Below are 17,817 nucleotides of genomic sequence, written 5' to 3'. Positions count from 1 at the left end.
ATTCTACCTTATCAGTAATTACATTAAATGTAAATAGACTAAAATTATACAATATCTCCACATAAAATTACTCAACATATGGCTCCTCTAGTTCTTATTACTGTAGTTTTCAAGATGTTGAAGATAAATATAATTATCATGGCCCAGATTTGATTTTTTTTAAACTTTTTATTATGTAAAATTTCAAATATACACAAAAATAGAGAAAATACTAAAATGAACCCCATACACCCAATATTTAACTATAACAATCATTAACTTTTGGCTAGCCTCATTTTATCTATACTCCCAACCTACTTGCCCCTAACCTATCTTGGATTATTTTTGAAACAAATCCTAGATATCCTTTAATCAGAAATGAATAATCCATACGTTAGAAATTAATAATCTGCATTTTGAAAAAATGAGATATTCATTTCATAGCTATATTATAGAAAGGGGGAAGATATATTAGCATCAAAAAATAGTAACTAAATCTAAGATAAATTTAAGAAGCAATGCTATAATTTATTAAAAGTCCCAAAGAAATTTGAAAAATCTGAACAAAACTCTTTTCAATCTAGTTTTCATTCCAATCTCTTGTTTTTACCTGTTTGTTTTCTCAGGAGTCCATCCTATTTTTGACCTAGTTAGTGAGGTGGTGTTTGATGATTCACTTTTTCTTGTCAAAGAATCATTATTATTCAAAATTTGTTCCAATAGTCTTACATTTCCTGAAATAGAAGAGATATAGTATCATTTTCCAAATACTAATTCATTTCTCTTGTATATAATATCTCATATATTTGTATTCTGGCCTAAGTTAGCTTCTTATGATGATTATCTACTCAATTTATAGCCTAAAAGCCAGGCGTAGTGGCTCACGCCTGTAATCCCAGCACATTGGGAGGCTGAGGTGGGTGGATCATCTGACGTCGGAAGTTTGAGACCAGCCTGACCAACATGGAGAAACCCCGTCTCTACTAAAAATAGAAAAAATTAGCTGGGTGTGGTGGTGCGTGCCTGTAATCTCAGCTACTTGGGAGGCTGAGGCAGGAGAATTGCTTGAACCTGGGACACAGAGGTTGCAACAAGCCAAAATCACGCCATCGCACTCCCGCCTGGGCGACAAGAGTGAAACTCCATCTCAAAAAAAAAAAAAAATTTATAGCCTACAAAGTAGCCTACAATTTAGGCCATAAATACACTCATCAAATAAAACTAAATGTTTACACCTCATAAAAACTATACCACAACCAGGCGCAATGGCTCATGCCTGCAATCCCAGCACTCTGGGAGGCCAAGGCAGCAGGACTGTTTGAGGCCAGGAGTTTGAGACCAGCCTGGGCAACAAAGCAAGACCCTGTCTCTACAAAAAAATACATAAACAAGTAAGTAAAAGGTTGAATTCATAGAAAAACCCCTAAATTTATTTCCATCACAGAAAAAAGGAATTTGACAAGTGTCATCATCACGAAGTCCAGTAAAATAGACGACTTTTATAAATTAGTAAAGAAGAGATTTATCTATTTCTTCAAAGTACCAATAAGTGGATCTATCCTTTAGCCTTGTTTGTATGTAGTAAGGCTACATAATAATTTTTGGTGTGAGGTTGCCTTCTTTATTAAAGATTTTATTATCTTGTGACTTTCTTAAAATTCTTTAAATGTGTCTAAGATAAGACCTGCATGCATTTAAATGATTCCAAGAATAAAAGTGTTTAGTTTAATATTTCACTTACTTTTGTTAGAAGGGGTACATTTTAAGACTCTGTAATATACTATTTTTCTTTTAATTTTTTTTATTTCCATAGATTTTTGGGGAACAGGTGGTATTTGGTTACATGAATAAGTTCTTTATTGGTGATTTGTGCGATTTTGGTGCACCCATCATCTGAGCAGTATACACTGAACCCAATTTGTAGCCTTTTATCCCTCACCCGCTTCCCACCCTTTCCCCACAAGTCCCCAAAGTCCATTGTGTCATTCTTATGGCTTTGCATTATCATAGCTTAGCTCCCATTTATGAGTGAGAACATATGATGTTTGGTTAATACATGTCCCTTATAAAAGTTCTTGCTCTGTGTTAAAAAGTTCATATATGGCCGGGCGCAGTAGCTCACGCCTGTAATCACAGCACTTTGGGAGGCCAAGGTGAGTGGATCACGAGGTCAGGAGATCGAGACCATCCTGGCTAACACAGTGAAACCCCGTCTCTACTAAAAATATAAAAAATTAGCCAGGCGTGGTGGCAGGCGCCTGTAGTCCCAGCTACTCGGGAGGCTGAGGCAGGAGAATCGCTTGAACCTAGGAGGCAGAGGTTGCAGTGAGCTGAGATGGTGCCACTGCACTCCAGCCTGGGTGACAGAGCAAGACTCCATCTCAAAAAGAGTTCATATATTAGCACTTTTTCCAAGTGAACATGGTGATGAATGTTAAGTTTCTCTACGTTTTATTATTGAAATTCACACCTAAAAACAATATGAGGAAGCATGCTCTAAAAATGATCAGCCTTACCCTCAGCAAAGCATTGTTTTTTATTTATTAATAACAAAACTTGCCCAGGCACAGTGGCTCACATCTGTAATCCCAGCACTTTGGGAGGCTGAGGCGGGCAGATTGCTTGAGCCCAGAAGTTTGTGACCAGCCTGGGAAACATAGTGAAACCCCATCTCTATGAAAAATACAAAAATTAGCCTGGTGTGGTGGCATGCACCTGTAATCCCAGCTACTCAGGAGGCTGAAGTGGGAAGATCAACTGAGCCTCAGGAGGTAGAGGCTGCAGTGAGCCATGATCACGCCATTGTACTCCAGTCTGGGTGACAGAGTGAGACCTTGTCTCATAAAAAATAAATAAAAATTAACAAAACTTATCGAGACCATCCTGGCTAACATGGTGAAACCCCGCCTTTACTAAAAATACAAAAAATTTAGCCAGGTATGGTGGTGGGCGTCCATAGTCCCAGCTAATCGGGAGGCTGAGGCAGGAGAATGGTGTGAACCCAGGAGGCGGAGCTTGCAGTGAGCCGAGATCGCACCACTGCACTCCAGCCTGGGTGACAGAGCGAGACTCCGTCTCAGAAAAAAAAAAAAAAAAAAAAAGTTAACAAAACTTGTTCATTAAAGGTTTAAGTAATAATAACCTGTAAGAGATAAAATAATTATAAATGTATACCCCCAACCCCTTTTACAAAGAATCTAAAGAAGCTTGATTTTCCCAGCAAGGGTCACTTAAAGTAAAATATTACAAATAGAGATCCCACTTCAGTTACTACTAGGCACAGAAAATCTCATGACAATTTCCTAATTTGGGATAGGTCTAGTAAAAGTCTCTATTACCTCTGTGACATGACACTTCCATATTTTCTTTTTCTTCCAAAAGATTTTCCCTCTTTGATAGTTCATCATCCCTTGAAACAGGTACAGGAGCAAATCTGCGAGGTGCTGGTGTCTCCAAAGGAGATTTCTGTTTATCAAAACTCGTATCTTCAACTTCTTTTAAAGGTGCTTTAACAGAAAATTTTTTAAAAACTTAACTTGTTTTTAAAAAGCTTTAAAAATTATAGCATATTACTCTTCCCTATACTTTAAAAATAAATTCAAAATTATAAATGATGAACAAATTATTAAGTGTAGAGAAATAACTTCACCCCATTAAAAATCAAAAGAAATGAAGACTACAAACATTTCACACTTACATCTAGTAAATACGAATCTATATGATAATATTCAGAACTACTGAAGCTGTGGTGAAACTGGCAGGGCCAGATACTTTTCATGGCAGTGAAAACTGATAAACCATCTGGCAATAAGTACCGGAAGAATTAAAGTTTTATATACTTTAACCTAGTAATCTTACTCTTATGAAATTATTCTAAGGAAGTAACATAAAAGAAAGAAAATGTGCTTTAAATATGATGTTTATTACAGTATTATTTATGAAGATGAAAACCTAAAAACTGCCTGAGTATCCGAAACAGGATAATGGTCAAGTAGATTGTAAAATAGTTATTCAATAGGCCACCCTTTAGTCATTACAAGTTAAAATTATGAAGACAACTATATAAAATATGGCAAATCTTTTTATGTGCTAGTAAAAAAGTTGTATAAAATGCTACAATTACAAATATGTAAACATGATATTTGACCAAGAAAAAGCATAGAAAAATTAAAAGTTTAATTTACTGAATTTTTAATTTACTCTTTATTTTCTTTTATTTGTTACTGTAATTTATATATACAAAGAAACAAATTCAATTTACAATCAACAAAATAGACACCTTTTTCATGAAAACTCAAGTTTAAGAAAAACAAAATTATCAGCAAGAAATTCTCTGGAATTGAGTTATGAAAAAAGTGTCCACTGCTATAGAAGGCACTCAGCTGGGTCATACTGAAACCTGAGTTCTGGCCCTAGCTCTGACATCCTCCCTCCCAAGTCAGGTAACCTTGAGCAGGCAAGTCACACCGTTCTGTGCTTCATTGTCCTCTCTTCATAACTTAAAAATGGACTCATATTACTTCGCAACAGTTCTTTTTTGTTGTTGTTTGTTTTTTTGTTTTTGAAACAGGGTCTTGCTCTGTCACCCAGGCTGGAGTACAGCTGCATGATCACAGCTCACTGAAGTTTCTACCTCCTGGGCTCAGGCAATCCTCCGACCTCAGCCTCCAAAGTAACTGGGACTACAGGCATGTGCCACCACACCTGGATAATTTTTTTATTTTTATTTCTAGAGACAGGATCTCACTATATGTCCCAGGTTGGTCTCGAATTCCTGGACTCAAGTGATCCTCTCACCTTGGCCTCTCAAAGTGCTGGGCACAACAGTTTTGTAAGGACCACTCATTTGTTGCAAAATGTAAAGCACCTTAAAAGCATGAGCAATCTTTAATGACTGTAATACAACACTGTTCTAACAAATCAAGTGTTGAAAATATTGTACTATATAGATCTGTATATCATTAAAGGGATAGTCGCTCGATTTTCTTTAGTTCATTATTCAAATATCAATAACTTAGAAAAATATTTATTCATTTATTTTAAATACTAAAGTTTTAACAAGTAAGCCATGTATTCCTTTGTTATTATAGAGTTTTAAAATTCAATCAAGATAAGCAGACTTGCATTACTAATTCTGAAAATATTTAGAAATGGTTTAAAAATGTACTCAGGTAGTTGCTCTGACAGAATCAAGAAAGAGCAAATATGCAGTTTGTCAGAGAACAGGAGAACTGATTTATTTACAAGCATTTTTGTAGTAAATAAGTAAATTTTTTCTAAATTTATAAGTGCTTCTGATAATTTATGAGGATTATTAATTAAAATCAGATAACATAATCCATAATTTAAAAAATTTCAAAATAAACTAAAAATTACTTGATGCAAAAAGAACTCATTTTATCTAAGACAAGGTAGCCTGAGAAACAAAATTTTAAAAAAAGAACATTTAAAAAAAATTGTTTTATAAAACAAAAACTCCTATAAACAAATTTTATAAAACAAAAACTCCTACTGCTCAGGAAATATGTTTTCAGCTTATGTAGCACAAAGAAAATTCATAGCTGACATTTTTTATTCATAGAGAACTACAAATTTTTACCTTGTTTGGAAGCAAATGTGTTATATAAAGATGGATTACAGCTACCAAGATTAGGGTGTTCTGGTTTTACGGAATACTTTTCCACTGCTCTGGAGGAGGACATACTAACAGGCTGAAAACTACTAGTCTTGAGTGCAGCACTAATAAAATGAGTCTAGAAGAAATCAGATTATTTTATTATTTTCAAATATCATTTGAAAGAGTTAGATGATAAAATACATTGAAATATTAGAGGAGTTAAACATAATTTACTGCATTTAATAAACAATGAAAAATATGTATTACATTGCAAATATCCACTGTAGTAGCAGCAGTGATGCCATTGGAAAGATGTAGAAGCACAAAGATCTGACTAAGCCTGACTCTGCTGTGTGACCTTAATCATTTTCCTTAACCATTCTAAACCTCAGTGCTGTCCTTTCTACCACAGACATGGCTCAGGGGCCATTGCAGCCGGCTAAGAGAAGACCAGGAAGGAGAGGCCCTCACCCTAAACCTCTACTTGAATCAGAGAATTTTAAACCAAAACATCCCATCTTTTATATCCTAAATGGTAGGATTTTGTTTGAGGTCAAGGTTTGAAAATCATTGATAGTGAGTACTCAAATAAATATCCATGCTTAGCAGCAGCAATAATATATGCATTTGTATATAAATGGAAACTAGAGTGACAACATAGTTTTCAGCACTATTTATTAAAATACCTGAAATGGGGTCAGGTGCAGTGGCTCAAGCCTGTAATCCCAGCACTTTGGGAGGCCAAAGCAAGTGGATCACCTGAGGTCAGGAGTTCGAGGCCAGTCTGGCCAACATGGTGAAACCCCGTCACTCCTAAAAATACAAAAATTAGCTGGGTGTGGTGGTGGGAGCCTGTAATCCCAGCTACTCAGGAGGCTGAGGCAGGAGAATCACTTGAACCCGGGATGCGGAGGTGGCAGTGAGCCGAAATGGTGCCACTACACTCCAGCCTGGGTGACGGAGCAGGACTCTATCTCAAAAATAAAATAAAATAAAATAAAATAAAATAAAATAAAATAAAATAAAATATCTGTAATGAGCAAGTATCTTAACTAATAAAACTCGTTTCAAAAAAGAGGGTTTTATTGTTTTGTTTTAATTTTTGAGAGTACACAGTAGGTGTATATATTTATGAAGCACATGAAATACTTTGATACAGGCATGCGATGAGTAATAATCAAAATAGAGTTTTATGCCAGGCCAAGAAAAACCTAAAAAAATTTATAGTTTTACAGAATTTCTAAAAGTGTGTTGAGATCCCTCTACATAAAACAGATGAAACAGACTCAACTAATTTCATTTCATTAAGCATTTACTGAACAACTAATATATCCAGTATGTAACCAAAACTTCAACTCTCTCTGTAATTATAAGCTTTATAAGTAAGACATCTAAATTAGCAAAGATTTCATTCTTCCAAAATTAGAAAGTCATTAAGTTACAGATTTAGTTATGGAAGGATGGATGATGGCAGGTTACTTAGGACTAAGTAGGAGCCTCTCCTTAAGGAATCAATGTGCTTTTCAAATGTGTCATCTCATTTTATCCTGAACAACAGAAAATATTTTCTAGGTAAAGAAATTGAGGCTTAAAGAAGTAAAGTTATCTAATAGTTTATAGACTCATTCCTGGTCTCTCACTAGATAATTTGCTGCATACTCAATTTTAGTCATGCAGGGAGTACTTACTAAACTTTACTTGGTATGCATATAATCATTCCAATAAAATATTATCTTCAACCACATGAAAAGCTCAAGATTAACCCTGTTAAGTCTTGAAAATTATAGCAAATTAATGTCTACTTTATGATGATATATTAAGTATAAACTTATTTTAGTACATTCTTCTGAATTTTTGTCTTAACAAAAAATATATAATTTAGAAAGTCATTAAGTTATAGATATATACATATATATGAGTGTATATATATACACACACACATATATATATATTTGTTGTTGTTGTTAAGATAGAGTCTTGCTCTGTCACCCAGGCTGGAGTACAGTGGCCCAATCTCAACTCACTGCAACCTCTGCCTTCCGGATTCAAGTGATTCCCCTGCCTCAGCCTCCTGAGTAGCTGGGACTACAGGCATGTGCCACCATGCCCAGCTAATTTTTTGTATCTTTGGTAGAGATGAGGTTTCACCATGTTGGCCAGGCTGGTCCTGAACTCCTGACCTCACGTGATCCACCCACCTCGGCCTCCCAAAGTGCTGGGATTATAGGGATGAGCCACCGTGCCCATCCTGAATGTTATATTTTAATTTTTTTAAGTTTTTAAATGCACAGTAGGCCAGGCGCGGTTACTCACGTCTGTAATCCCAACACTTTGGGAGGCCAAGGCAGGCGGATCACCTGAGGTCAGGAGTTTGAGACCAACCTGGCCAACATGGTGAAACCCCATCTCTACTAAAAATATAAAAAGTTAGCTGGGCATGGTGGTGGGTGTCTGTAATCCCAGCTACTCGGGAGGCTGAGGCAGGAGAATCGCTTGAACCTGGGAGGCGGAGGCTGCAGTGAACTGAGATTGCGCCACTGCACTCCAGTTTGGGCGATAAGAGCAAAACTCTGTCTCAAAAAAATAAATAAATTTCATATTAAGTAGAAAAAAAAGGAAATTAAAACCAACACATTTACAATGCTGATCATTCCCTCACTCACTCAAAAAAAAAAAAAAAAAAAAAAGAGTTTACTGAGTGCTAAGTCGTGTTCTAGGAGTTAGAAATTCCAAAATAGGCCGAGCACAGTGGCTCACGTCTGTAATTCCAGCACTTTGGGAGGCCATGATGGGTGGATCACTTGAGGCCAAGAGTTCGAGACTGGTCTGGCCAACATGGTAGAAACCTGTCTCTACTGAAAATACAAAAATTAGCTGGGTGTGGTGGCGCAGGCCGGCAATCCCAGCTACTCGGGTAGCTGAAGCATGAAAATCACTTGAATCTGGGAGGTGGAGGTTGCAGTGAGCCGAAAACACACCACTGCACTCCAGCTGGGCAACAGAGTTAGACTCCGTCTCCAAAAAAAAAAAAAGAAAAAGAAAGAAAAAGAAATTCCAAAATAAATAAGAAAGTATGCTACAGCTCCTTGTGAGGATAACGCTTTTTATAATAGCCCAGTGCCTTACTCTCAAAAGGCATTAAAAATGTTCATTATTTTAATTAATTAAATGCAAAAGCAAACATGTACACCAGGTAGTTCTTATCCAACGGTGTGCATCAGAATCATTATGAAGCTTTCAATGATTGCCAGGCACTACCTCAGAATCGCTGGCTCAAAATCGCTGAAAGGCCTAAGCATGTGTGTTTGTGTATGTGTATATGTGTGTGTGTGTGTATGCATGTGTGTGTGTATATAGTTTTTTTTTTTGAGATAGGGTCTCACTCTGTCATCTAGGATGAAGTGCAGTTGTATTATCATAGTTCACTGTAACTGCAAACTCCTGGACTCAAGGTCTCCTGCAGTCTCAGCCTCTCAAGTATCTGGGACTACAGGCACATGCCACCATACCAGGCTAAATTTTTTTTTTTTCCCCTAAGAGATGAGGTCTTGCTACATCAACCAGGCTTATCTTGAACTCTCGGCCTCAAGCAATCCTCTTGGCTTGGCCTGCCAAGCACAAATATTTTTATAAAGCTGTTCAAGTAATTCTAGTGCACATTCCCAGACTGAAAACTGCTGACGTAAACCAATAGTTGCAATGTGATATAAGCACTTAAAAATATGGCTGGGCATGGCAGCTCACGCATGTAACTCTAGCACTTTGGGAGGCCGAGGAAGGCAGATCACTTGAGGTCAGGAGTTAGAGACCAGCCTGACCAACATGGTGAAACCCCACCTCTACTAAAAATACAAAAATTAGCTGGGCGTGGTGGTGTGCGCCTGTAATCCCAACTATATGGGAGGCTGAGGCAGGAAAATCTCCTGAACCCAGGAGGTGGAGGTTGTAGTGACTGGAGATTCTACTACTGTACTTCAGCCTGGGCAACCATAGCAAGACTCCAACTCAAAAAATAAATAATAAAAATGATATGAACAAAAATAGTGTAAAAGGAGGAAAAGCCAACTAGAGGGAGAGGTCTCACACAACTAGTGACATTTGAGATATAACATTCAGAGTTACCCGCATTACAGGAGAAGAAAGATAAGCAAATCATGATTTCAGAACTAAAACTGTTACAATCTAATGAGCTACTGTAATTATCAATGAATACTGGCTGAGAGATCCAAGTGATAAAAGATTATGGAATCTGTACTGGCTTTATTACAGATACCTGAATATCTATTTGTTGTTGTTGTAACTTTTCAAGATGCTTTATGTGCTGCTCCATAAACACATTCATTTGCTTTTCGTGATCATGACAATGTAGTTTCTCTTGTTTCCTCTGAATGCTTGTTTGCTGCTCTGTAACACGTTGTAGGTGTTTATCAGTCTCCTGTAATTTACTAAGTAATTCTGTAACAGAATTGACTTTTGCTTCCAAATCACTCTGCACCTAAAACAATAAAAACATTTTTAAAAATTCACATTATAGGATACCAAAAATATGTCTAATTACTAGAAATGTTATTTAAATCAATTGGCATTGATAAGTGATATAATTTGAGCCTTTACCCACTAAATATCTAATGATTTAATGCCTTTATTTTTAGAGTCACAGAAATGAAAGGCAGAAGATAGCTATCCTTAGGTAAATGTTTCCTCTCAAACAAAAGAAAAAAAAATTGGCCAGGTGCGGTGGCTCACACTGTAATCCCAGCACTTTGGGAGGCCAAGGCAGGCAGATCACGAGGTCAGGAGATCGAGACCATCCTGACCAACACGGTGAAACCCCCATCTCTACTAAAATACAAAAAATTAGCCAGGCATGGTGGCGTGCGGCCTGTAGTCCCAGCTACTCGGGAGGCTGAGGCAGAGGAATCACTTGAACCCAGGAGGCGGAGGTTGCAGTGAGCTGAGATCGCACCACTGCACTTCAGCCTGGGCAACAGAGTGAGACTCCGTCTCAAACAAATCTGCCACAAATAATTTTATGATGCCTAAAAAGAGATACTTAAATGGAAATTAAAAAGAAGAAAACAGCAAAGCAAAGTAGCTTTTGATATTTTACTAACATAAGGCTGAGTTAGGTCAGCAGCCTTGAGTTCTAGTTTTGGCTCTGTCACTTACTTGTTCCAGACTCATAGGCCTACTCTGACCTGTTTCTCTGCTTCCCCATTTACAAAGTGACAGCTAAGGCATAGATTATCTCTAAGGCTCCTCTAGCTCTCAAATAAGAATAACCGATTATCCAGGTTGCCAGGATCAAGGTGTTTCCCAGGATGTAGGACTCTCAGTGCTAAAACTGGGAAAGTTCTAAATTCGCCAGTGCCATCACAGTATTAGATGGTAATTTTCACATTTCCTGAGAAGTAACACACAACCACAAATGGGAAAATTCTTTCAAATTGAGAGCAATTACAATGTTCCTAGTCTATAACTGGACACAACCATTTATAGAATCAGTTCTTAGTAAGTACTTCTATATTTCACAAAGTAGTTATGATTATCTGGGAAGAAAAATATACCTTTATCAATGGAGCTGCGGTTGCAATGGCAGCAGCAGTTGCTGCAGCCACGGTTGTAGCTGAATCAATTCCACTGGGTGAAATTCTAGTCTCCTGAGTAACAGCATCCTTCTCTATGCCTGCATCTTCTAACAGATGTACCTTTACTTCCTTAAAAACAGGCATGCTTTGCGCTCTATAAATAAAAAAGCAATAAAAATGTATTCAGTAAACTACATTGAAACATTTCAAGAAATACTTAACAAATGGTAATCTGCCGAAGGTGGTTTTGATTTTTTTTAATTAAATCACCTATCAAACAAGGTCATTTGGTTAACAAAATTTATCAAGGTCCAGGTCACTAAGGGCTAAAGAAATAAGAAGATAATTCCTTGAAGGTAGCAATATTATTTTGGAAAATAAGAATTAAACATATGAAAAAGGTATAGCACAATTATAAAGATACATTTTCAAGAAGTACAAATTTAAAACACTCACAAGGTGGCACAGTGGGATTATGCCTGTAATCCCACTTTGGGAGGCCGAAGCAGGTGGATCACCAGGTCAGGAGTTAGAGGCCAGCCTGGCTGACATGGTGAAACCCCGTCTCTACTAAAAATACAAAAATTAGCTGGGCGTGGTGGCATGTGCCTATAGTCCTAGCCACTCAGGAGGCTGAGGCAGGAGAATTGCTTGAACCCGAGAGGCAAAGATTGCAGTGAGCCAGGATTGCGCCACTGCACTCCAGCCTGGGTGACACAGTGAGACTCCGTCTCAAAATAAACAAACAAACAAACAAACAAACAAAACAAACAAACAAAAACTACTCAGAAAAAGCTCCAAGAATTAAAGTACCAAGCTTTACTCCTAAAGGCAGACAACCCAAGAAACGCTATTGTTTTCTTTTTTCTTTTATTATTTTTTAAAAGACTACTCAAGTACAGTAGTGAGAAGGGGAGAAAAAGTGGAGTAAGTCTGGTCTGTGCCGGGTGTGGTGGCTCAGGCCTATAACGCTAGCACTTTGGGAGGCCAAGGCAGGTGGATCGCTGGAGCTCAGGAGTTTGAGACTAGCCTAGGCAACATGGTGAAACCCCATCTCTACTAAAATACAAAAAATTCGCTGGGCGTGGTGGTGTATGCCTGTAATCCCAGCTATTCAGGAGGCTGAGGCAGGAGAATCACTTGAATCCGGGCAGCGGAGGTTGCAGTGAGCCTAGATGGCACCACTGCACTCTAGCCTGGGTGACACAACGAGACTCTGTCTCCAGAAAAATAAAATAAAACAAAAAGTTTGGTCTGTAACTGACTGTGAACAATCAATTGAGATAACTTATTACCTTCAGACAAGCTGCTGTGGTTTTTCCATTATTGATAATTTCATCCTCCAAATATTTATATAAGAATTATAACATTATCGGCCAGGTGCAGTGGCTCGCACATGTTATCCCAGCACTTTGGGAGGCCAAGGTGGGCGGATAGCTTAAGGCCAGGAGTTCGAGACCAGCCTGGGCAACATGGCAAAATCCTGACTCTACAAAAAATACAAAAATTAGCCAGGTGTGGTGGCACACACCTGTAGTCCCAGCTACTCGGGAGGCTGAGGTGGGAGGATCTCATGAGCCTGAGGAGGTAGAGACTGCAGTGAGTCGTGATCACCCCACTGCACTCCAGCCTGTGAGACAAAGTGAGACACTGTCTCAGAAAAAAAAAAAAGAATTGTAAGAATTACAGCACTATTGATGTACACTTTGTGACTATTTTTTATCCCACTTTATTGAGGTATAATTGAAAAACATTGTATATATTTACAGTGTGATATTTTGATATATGTATACATTGTAAAATGATTATAGTCAAGCTATTAGCATACCTATCACCTCACATAATTATCTTTTTATGTGATGAGAACATTTAAGATCTACTGTCTTAGCAATTTTCAAGTATACAATTCATTATTATTAATCATAGTTACATGCTGTACAATAGATCTCTAGAATGTATGAATCCTGTCTAAGAGAAATTATACCTTTTGACCTCTATCTCCCACTTCCTCCCCACCCCCAGCCCCTGGCAACCACCATTCTACTTTCTGCTTCTATAAGTCTGACTTTTTCAGATTCCACATGTAAATGAGAATACATGATATTCATCTTTCTGTGCCTGGCTTATTTCACTTAGCATAATGTCCCCAAGAGGGATTGTTAACACCACTGAAAAGAATTTTCTGAATTCTAGGTCATTTAGATTTACTTAACAAATATCACTCAGGTAGGCCGGGCACAGTGGCTCACGCCTGTAATCCCAGCTCTTTGGGAGGCTAAGGCGGGTGGATCACCTGAGGTCAGGAGTTTGAGACCAGCCTGACCAACATGGTGAACCCTGTCTCTACTAAAAATACAAACAATTAGCCAGGCGTGATGGCGGGCACCTGTAATACCAGCTACTCGGGAGGCTGAGGCAGGAGAATCGCTTGAACCCAGGAGACGGAGGTTGCAGTGAGCAGAGATCGCACCATTGCATTCCAGCCTGGGCGAAAAGAGCGAAACTCAGTCTAAAGGAAGGACAGGACAGGACAGGAAAGAGGGAGGGAGGGAGGAAGAGAGAGAGAGAGAGAAAGAAGAAAAGAGAAAAGCAGAGCAGAGCAAAGCAAGACAGAAAGAAAGGAAGGTCACTCAGTTTATTAAAATGTTCACAAAATACACTATTAAGAAGCCTGAATTAGGTGGGTGTAGTGCTACATGCCTGTAATCCTAGCACTGTGGGAGGCTGAGGCAGGAAGACTGCTTGAGCCCAGGAGTTTAAGACCAGCTGGGCAACATGGCAAACCCTGTCTCTAGAAAAAAAAAAAAAAATTAAAAATTAAAAATTAAAAATGAAAAAAAGACCCTGAAATAAAAACAAGTCCAGCAAATAGATACATATTTGCAATAAGGCATTTAATTAAATACTGAAAGAAAAAAGAAGGCTAGCCAATTTGCTCGATATTTGGCCTCAAAGAAAACAATAAAAGGAACCACTGACAAAACTGAAGAGTCCCTAAGAAAGTCTAAGTAAAATTGGCAGGAATACATTCCATCTCCAGCTGCTGGACTTCCCCCTCGACTTTTAAAGGCATCACAGAACTCTTAAACTTACTCCTCTTTGATATTTCCCCATTTCTACTAAGAATAACATTTTTCTCTCAGTCTCAAAATGTTGAAGTCATCTTGACTTCTCTACTTGCTTACCTTCTCACACCCAATTGAATCATAAAGAGTTGTCAATTATTTCATCACAATTGCATGAAGAGTGTCATAGAATTATAGAGCTGAGAGAAACTTATAGGACATCCATCCTAATTTCCTAATTTTATAGATGAAGAAATTGCAGTCCACGGAGGTCACAGGAGATCCTAATTTCCTAATTTTACAGATGAAGAAATGGCAGTCTGGCCAGGCGCGGTGGCTCACGCCTGTAATCCCAACACTTTGGGAGGCTGAGGCGGGCGGATCACGAGGTCAGGAGATCGAGACCATCCTGGCTAACACGGTGAAACCCCATCTCTACTAAAAAATACAAAAAATTAGCCGGGCGTGGTGGCGGGCGCCTGTAGTCACAGCTACTACGGAGGCTGAGGCAGGAGAATGGCGTGAAACCGAGAGGCGGAGCTTGCAGTGAGCCGAGATCGCGCCACTGCACTCCAGTGTGGGCAATAGAGCAAGACTCCGTCTCAAAAAAAAAAAAAAAAAAAAAGAAAGAAAGAAAAAAAAGAAATGGCAGTCCACAGAGGTAACAGGATTTACTTGATCACTGTCATAGAACTATTTATTAAGTGGTAGAGTTAGGGCCCAATTCCCAGAGGTCTTACCATGACACCAAAGCTTTTTCTCTCAGTTTGGCACATTTCCCTTCTCACTTCTCTCTCTCAACCGTAAGGTTTCATCACCTATTACTAACTATTCCATTCTTCCAGTTTCTACTTGCTTAGAAGCTTCCTACACATGTCACCATTCAAAAATCTAAAATTATTCCTTATAAACAACTGAATTGGCTAATGTCCTCTGTTTGGCTTTCCATACACAAGGCACTCCTCACTAACTACACATACCAAGCCAGGCCCACAAGTGACTCCACACTTTGCCTCACTCTGCTCTCTCACCCTTTTTCCACGCAACTTATTACATCCTTCTCCTCCTTTAAGGTACAATGCAAGTACTACCTTCTTCAAGAAGCCTGTTCTTCTAGCACTTCCTCTTGATCTCTCCCTTCATTAACTCCTTTTGCATTTACTACCTATCAATGGAGGCTTGCTACTCAGCCATCCCAGGGTTTAAATATCTGTATGGGACAATTTAATAATATATTGAACGTAATTAATCACTAATTCTTCCATATATACACATATTATCTCCCCAATTAAGCTGTAAGCAACCTGGGGTTGGGAATGGTAGCGGGACTTCTTTCATACCAAACAGCAAGTAACAAAGGGTTAGGTATGTAGTAAGTGCTCAATATATATATTTAACCAATTGAGGGGTAGAGTATGAAAATATAATTCAGGAATTCCTTATTTTTAAGGTTTCTGCCTGAAGTCTGAAAGTGACTTACCTTTGCCCAACAAGAGAAACAACATTATAAGGCTAGACATAAATTTCTTTATAGGCTTTTAAATTTTATTTTTTCCAATTATTACATTAATAAATGCTCAATGTGGCAAATGTAAAGAGCTATGACATATAAATGTCAAAAAAATGCACATAAGCCTCCCATTAAGAAGCAATTATTTCATTCTAGTCTTCATTTTTAGCCAGTTTTTCTTTATTCTTAAACCCACTGAACATCCCAATGCTATGCTGCAACTATTCTCACCAAAGCCACTAAGAATCCTGCTTGCTCAATTCAGTGTACATTTTTCAGTCCTTAGCTTCCATTACCTCGGAGCAGCATATCACACTTGGAACCTAATTCCCCTTGGCTTTGTTAACACCATACCCCCTACATCTCTGGCCAAACTTTCTGAGCAGCATTTAGAAGCTAGCTTGCTTTCTCCACATACTCCTTAAATGTTTGGTTTTCTCACAGTGCATCCAGCCCTAGCCATCTTTCTTTCACTATCATAACCTCATTGAATCACTTCAACTATTCCCAGAACTTAGACTTAGACTACCACTTACATAATGATGACTTCTGCATCTTAATTTCCAGCTTGGATCCCTTTTGTGAACTTGGCCTTTTTTTTTTTTGAGACAGGATCTCACTGTCACCCAGGCTGGAGTGTAGTAGCACAACCATGGCTCACTGCAGCCTCAACCTCTTGGGCTCAAGCGATCCTCCTGCCTCAGCCTCTCAAGTAATGAGGAGTACAAGCACATGCCACCCCGCCTGGCTAATTTATTGTTTTTAGAGATGGGGTCTTGCTATGTTGCCCAGGCTGATCTCAAACTTCTAGGTTCAAGCCATCCTCCCAGCTTGACCTCCCAAAGTGCTGAGATTATAGGCATGAGCCACTGTCTGGCAACTTGACCTTTATATTCCATTTTCTCCTGAACACTTCTTACCCACATTTCTCACAGGAACCTCAAACCCTTGCCCATGCCCAGAATAAGTTATCCCCCACAAGGATTTCCTTTCTCAATGAGTAATACTACTCACCATGTATTTGTGAAAGCCAAAAATCTGGGATTCAACCTTAGTGCCTTCCTTACCCTCATATCTAATTAATGATCCCTATCAATTCAATCTCCTAATCATCTTCCAAATTTGTCTCTTCCTCTCCAACTGAGCATGATTCCCATTACCATACCACCACTGCCCAGTGTATTCAGGACCAATCTAACTCACTCCTCCCTGAAAACTCCAGAGCCAATTCATTTGCTGGACTATAGTCTAGCCCTCTTCCAATCCATTTCTTCATATGGCTATCAGAGTGAGTATTTTAAGAAATATATCTAATTCTTTAAAACTTTTCAATGATTTGCCATTTATCTTATATTAAAGACCAAATTCCTTTAGAGGAGTTCATAACTTATCTCTCCAGTCACACACAAGGGAGTTCTCCCCTTGTTCTAGACACTCTGGCCAGATTCTTCATTCCTCTAAGGCTTTAGAGTACATTATAATATCAGTTAAGGCAAGTTCTCCATCATCCCATTTTTGTTTTTGCTTTTCCAAATTTATCTTAGCTATTCCAAACTGAATGTATTCTATATGGATGTATCCTTAATTCTGTGTGTATGTATATACACACATATACAGTATAAATATATACATACAGTATACACACAGGCACATACATTTTTTTTTGTCAACAGTATGTTCTTCTAGGTAAGTGTTAGAATTACATTTCCAATTTACATCTACCACTTATTCTCAAAATAACAAAAAATTTTAAGACTGACCACAGCCAAACATATGCTAATTTTGTAATAACTTATATTTTTACAGCGCTTAGTCTTCCCATCCAAGAACATGTTGAGTCTCTTAATTTATCTTAGCCTTTGGTTATTTCCCTTGACAAAATTTCATACTTCTTCAGATAGATTCTATAGACTTCTGGTTATGAGTATTCCCAACTTTTTTTTTGGGGTGGGGACATTGCTATGGTAATTGTTATTTCATTTTATTATTGAATAATATGCTGAGTATCTGGTCACCTTCCTGAACTTTCGTTAGTGTAAAAATTTCTGAGTTAGTGGT

General features: G+C 38.2%; 1 protein-coding gene across 50 annotated transcripts in view; it reads right to left on the bottom strand.

The window, feature by feature from the left end:
• Positions 1-17,817, bottom strand: part of KIAA0586 — a 119,568-nt gene that overhangs the window by 93,110 nt on the left and 8,641 nt on the right. For 47 of the 50 annotated variants that reach the window (XR_010151127.1, XR_010151128.1, XR_010151130.1 and 44 more), the window contains 5 exons: positions 11,164-11,338; positions 9,870-10,091; positions 5,579-5,732; positions 3,318-3,485; positions 590-713 (listed from right to left, as the gene is read on the bottom strand). Coding sequence is in view for 42 of the 50 variants with exons in the window: in XM_063793433.1 (XP_063649503.1) it covers positions 590-713; positions 3,318-3,485; positions 5,579-5,732; positions 9,870-10,091; positions 11,164-11,338 (843 nt within the window). In the remaining 8 variants the exon portion in view is untranslated. Of the gene's footprint in view, positions 1-589; positions 714-3,317; positions 3,486-5,578; positions 5,733-9,869; positions 10,092-11,163; positions 11,339-14,277; positions 14,380-17,817 lie in introns of those variants that run through there. The other 3 variants (XM_063793461.1, XM_063793467.1, XM_063793470.1) reach the window with 1 other exon arrangement.

This window comes from Pan troglodytes, chromosome 15 (genome assembly GCF_028858775.2).
Source record: "Pan troglodytes isolate AG18354 chromosome 15, NHGRI_mPanTro3-v2.0_pri, whole genome shotgun sequence".
Lineage (NCBI taxonomy): Eukaryota > Metazoa > Chordata > Mammalia > Primates > Hominidae > Pan > Pan troglodytes.
This window is presented reverse-complemented; position numbering and strand designations above follow the sequence as displayed.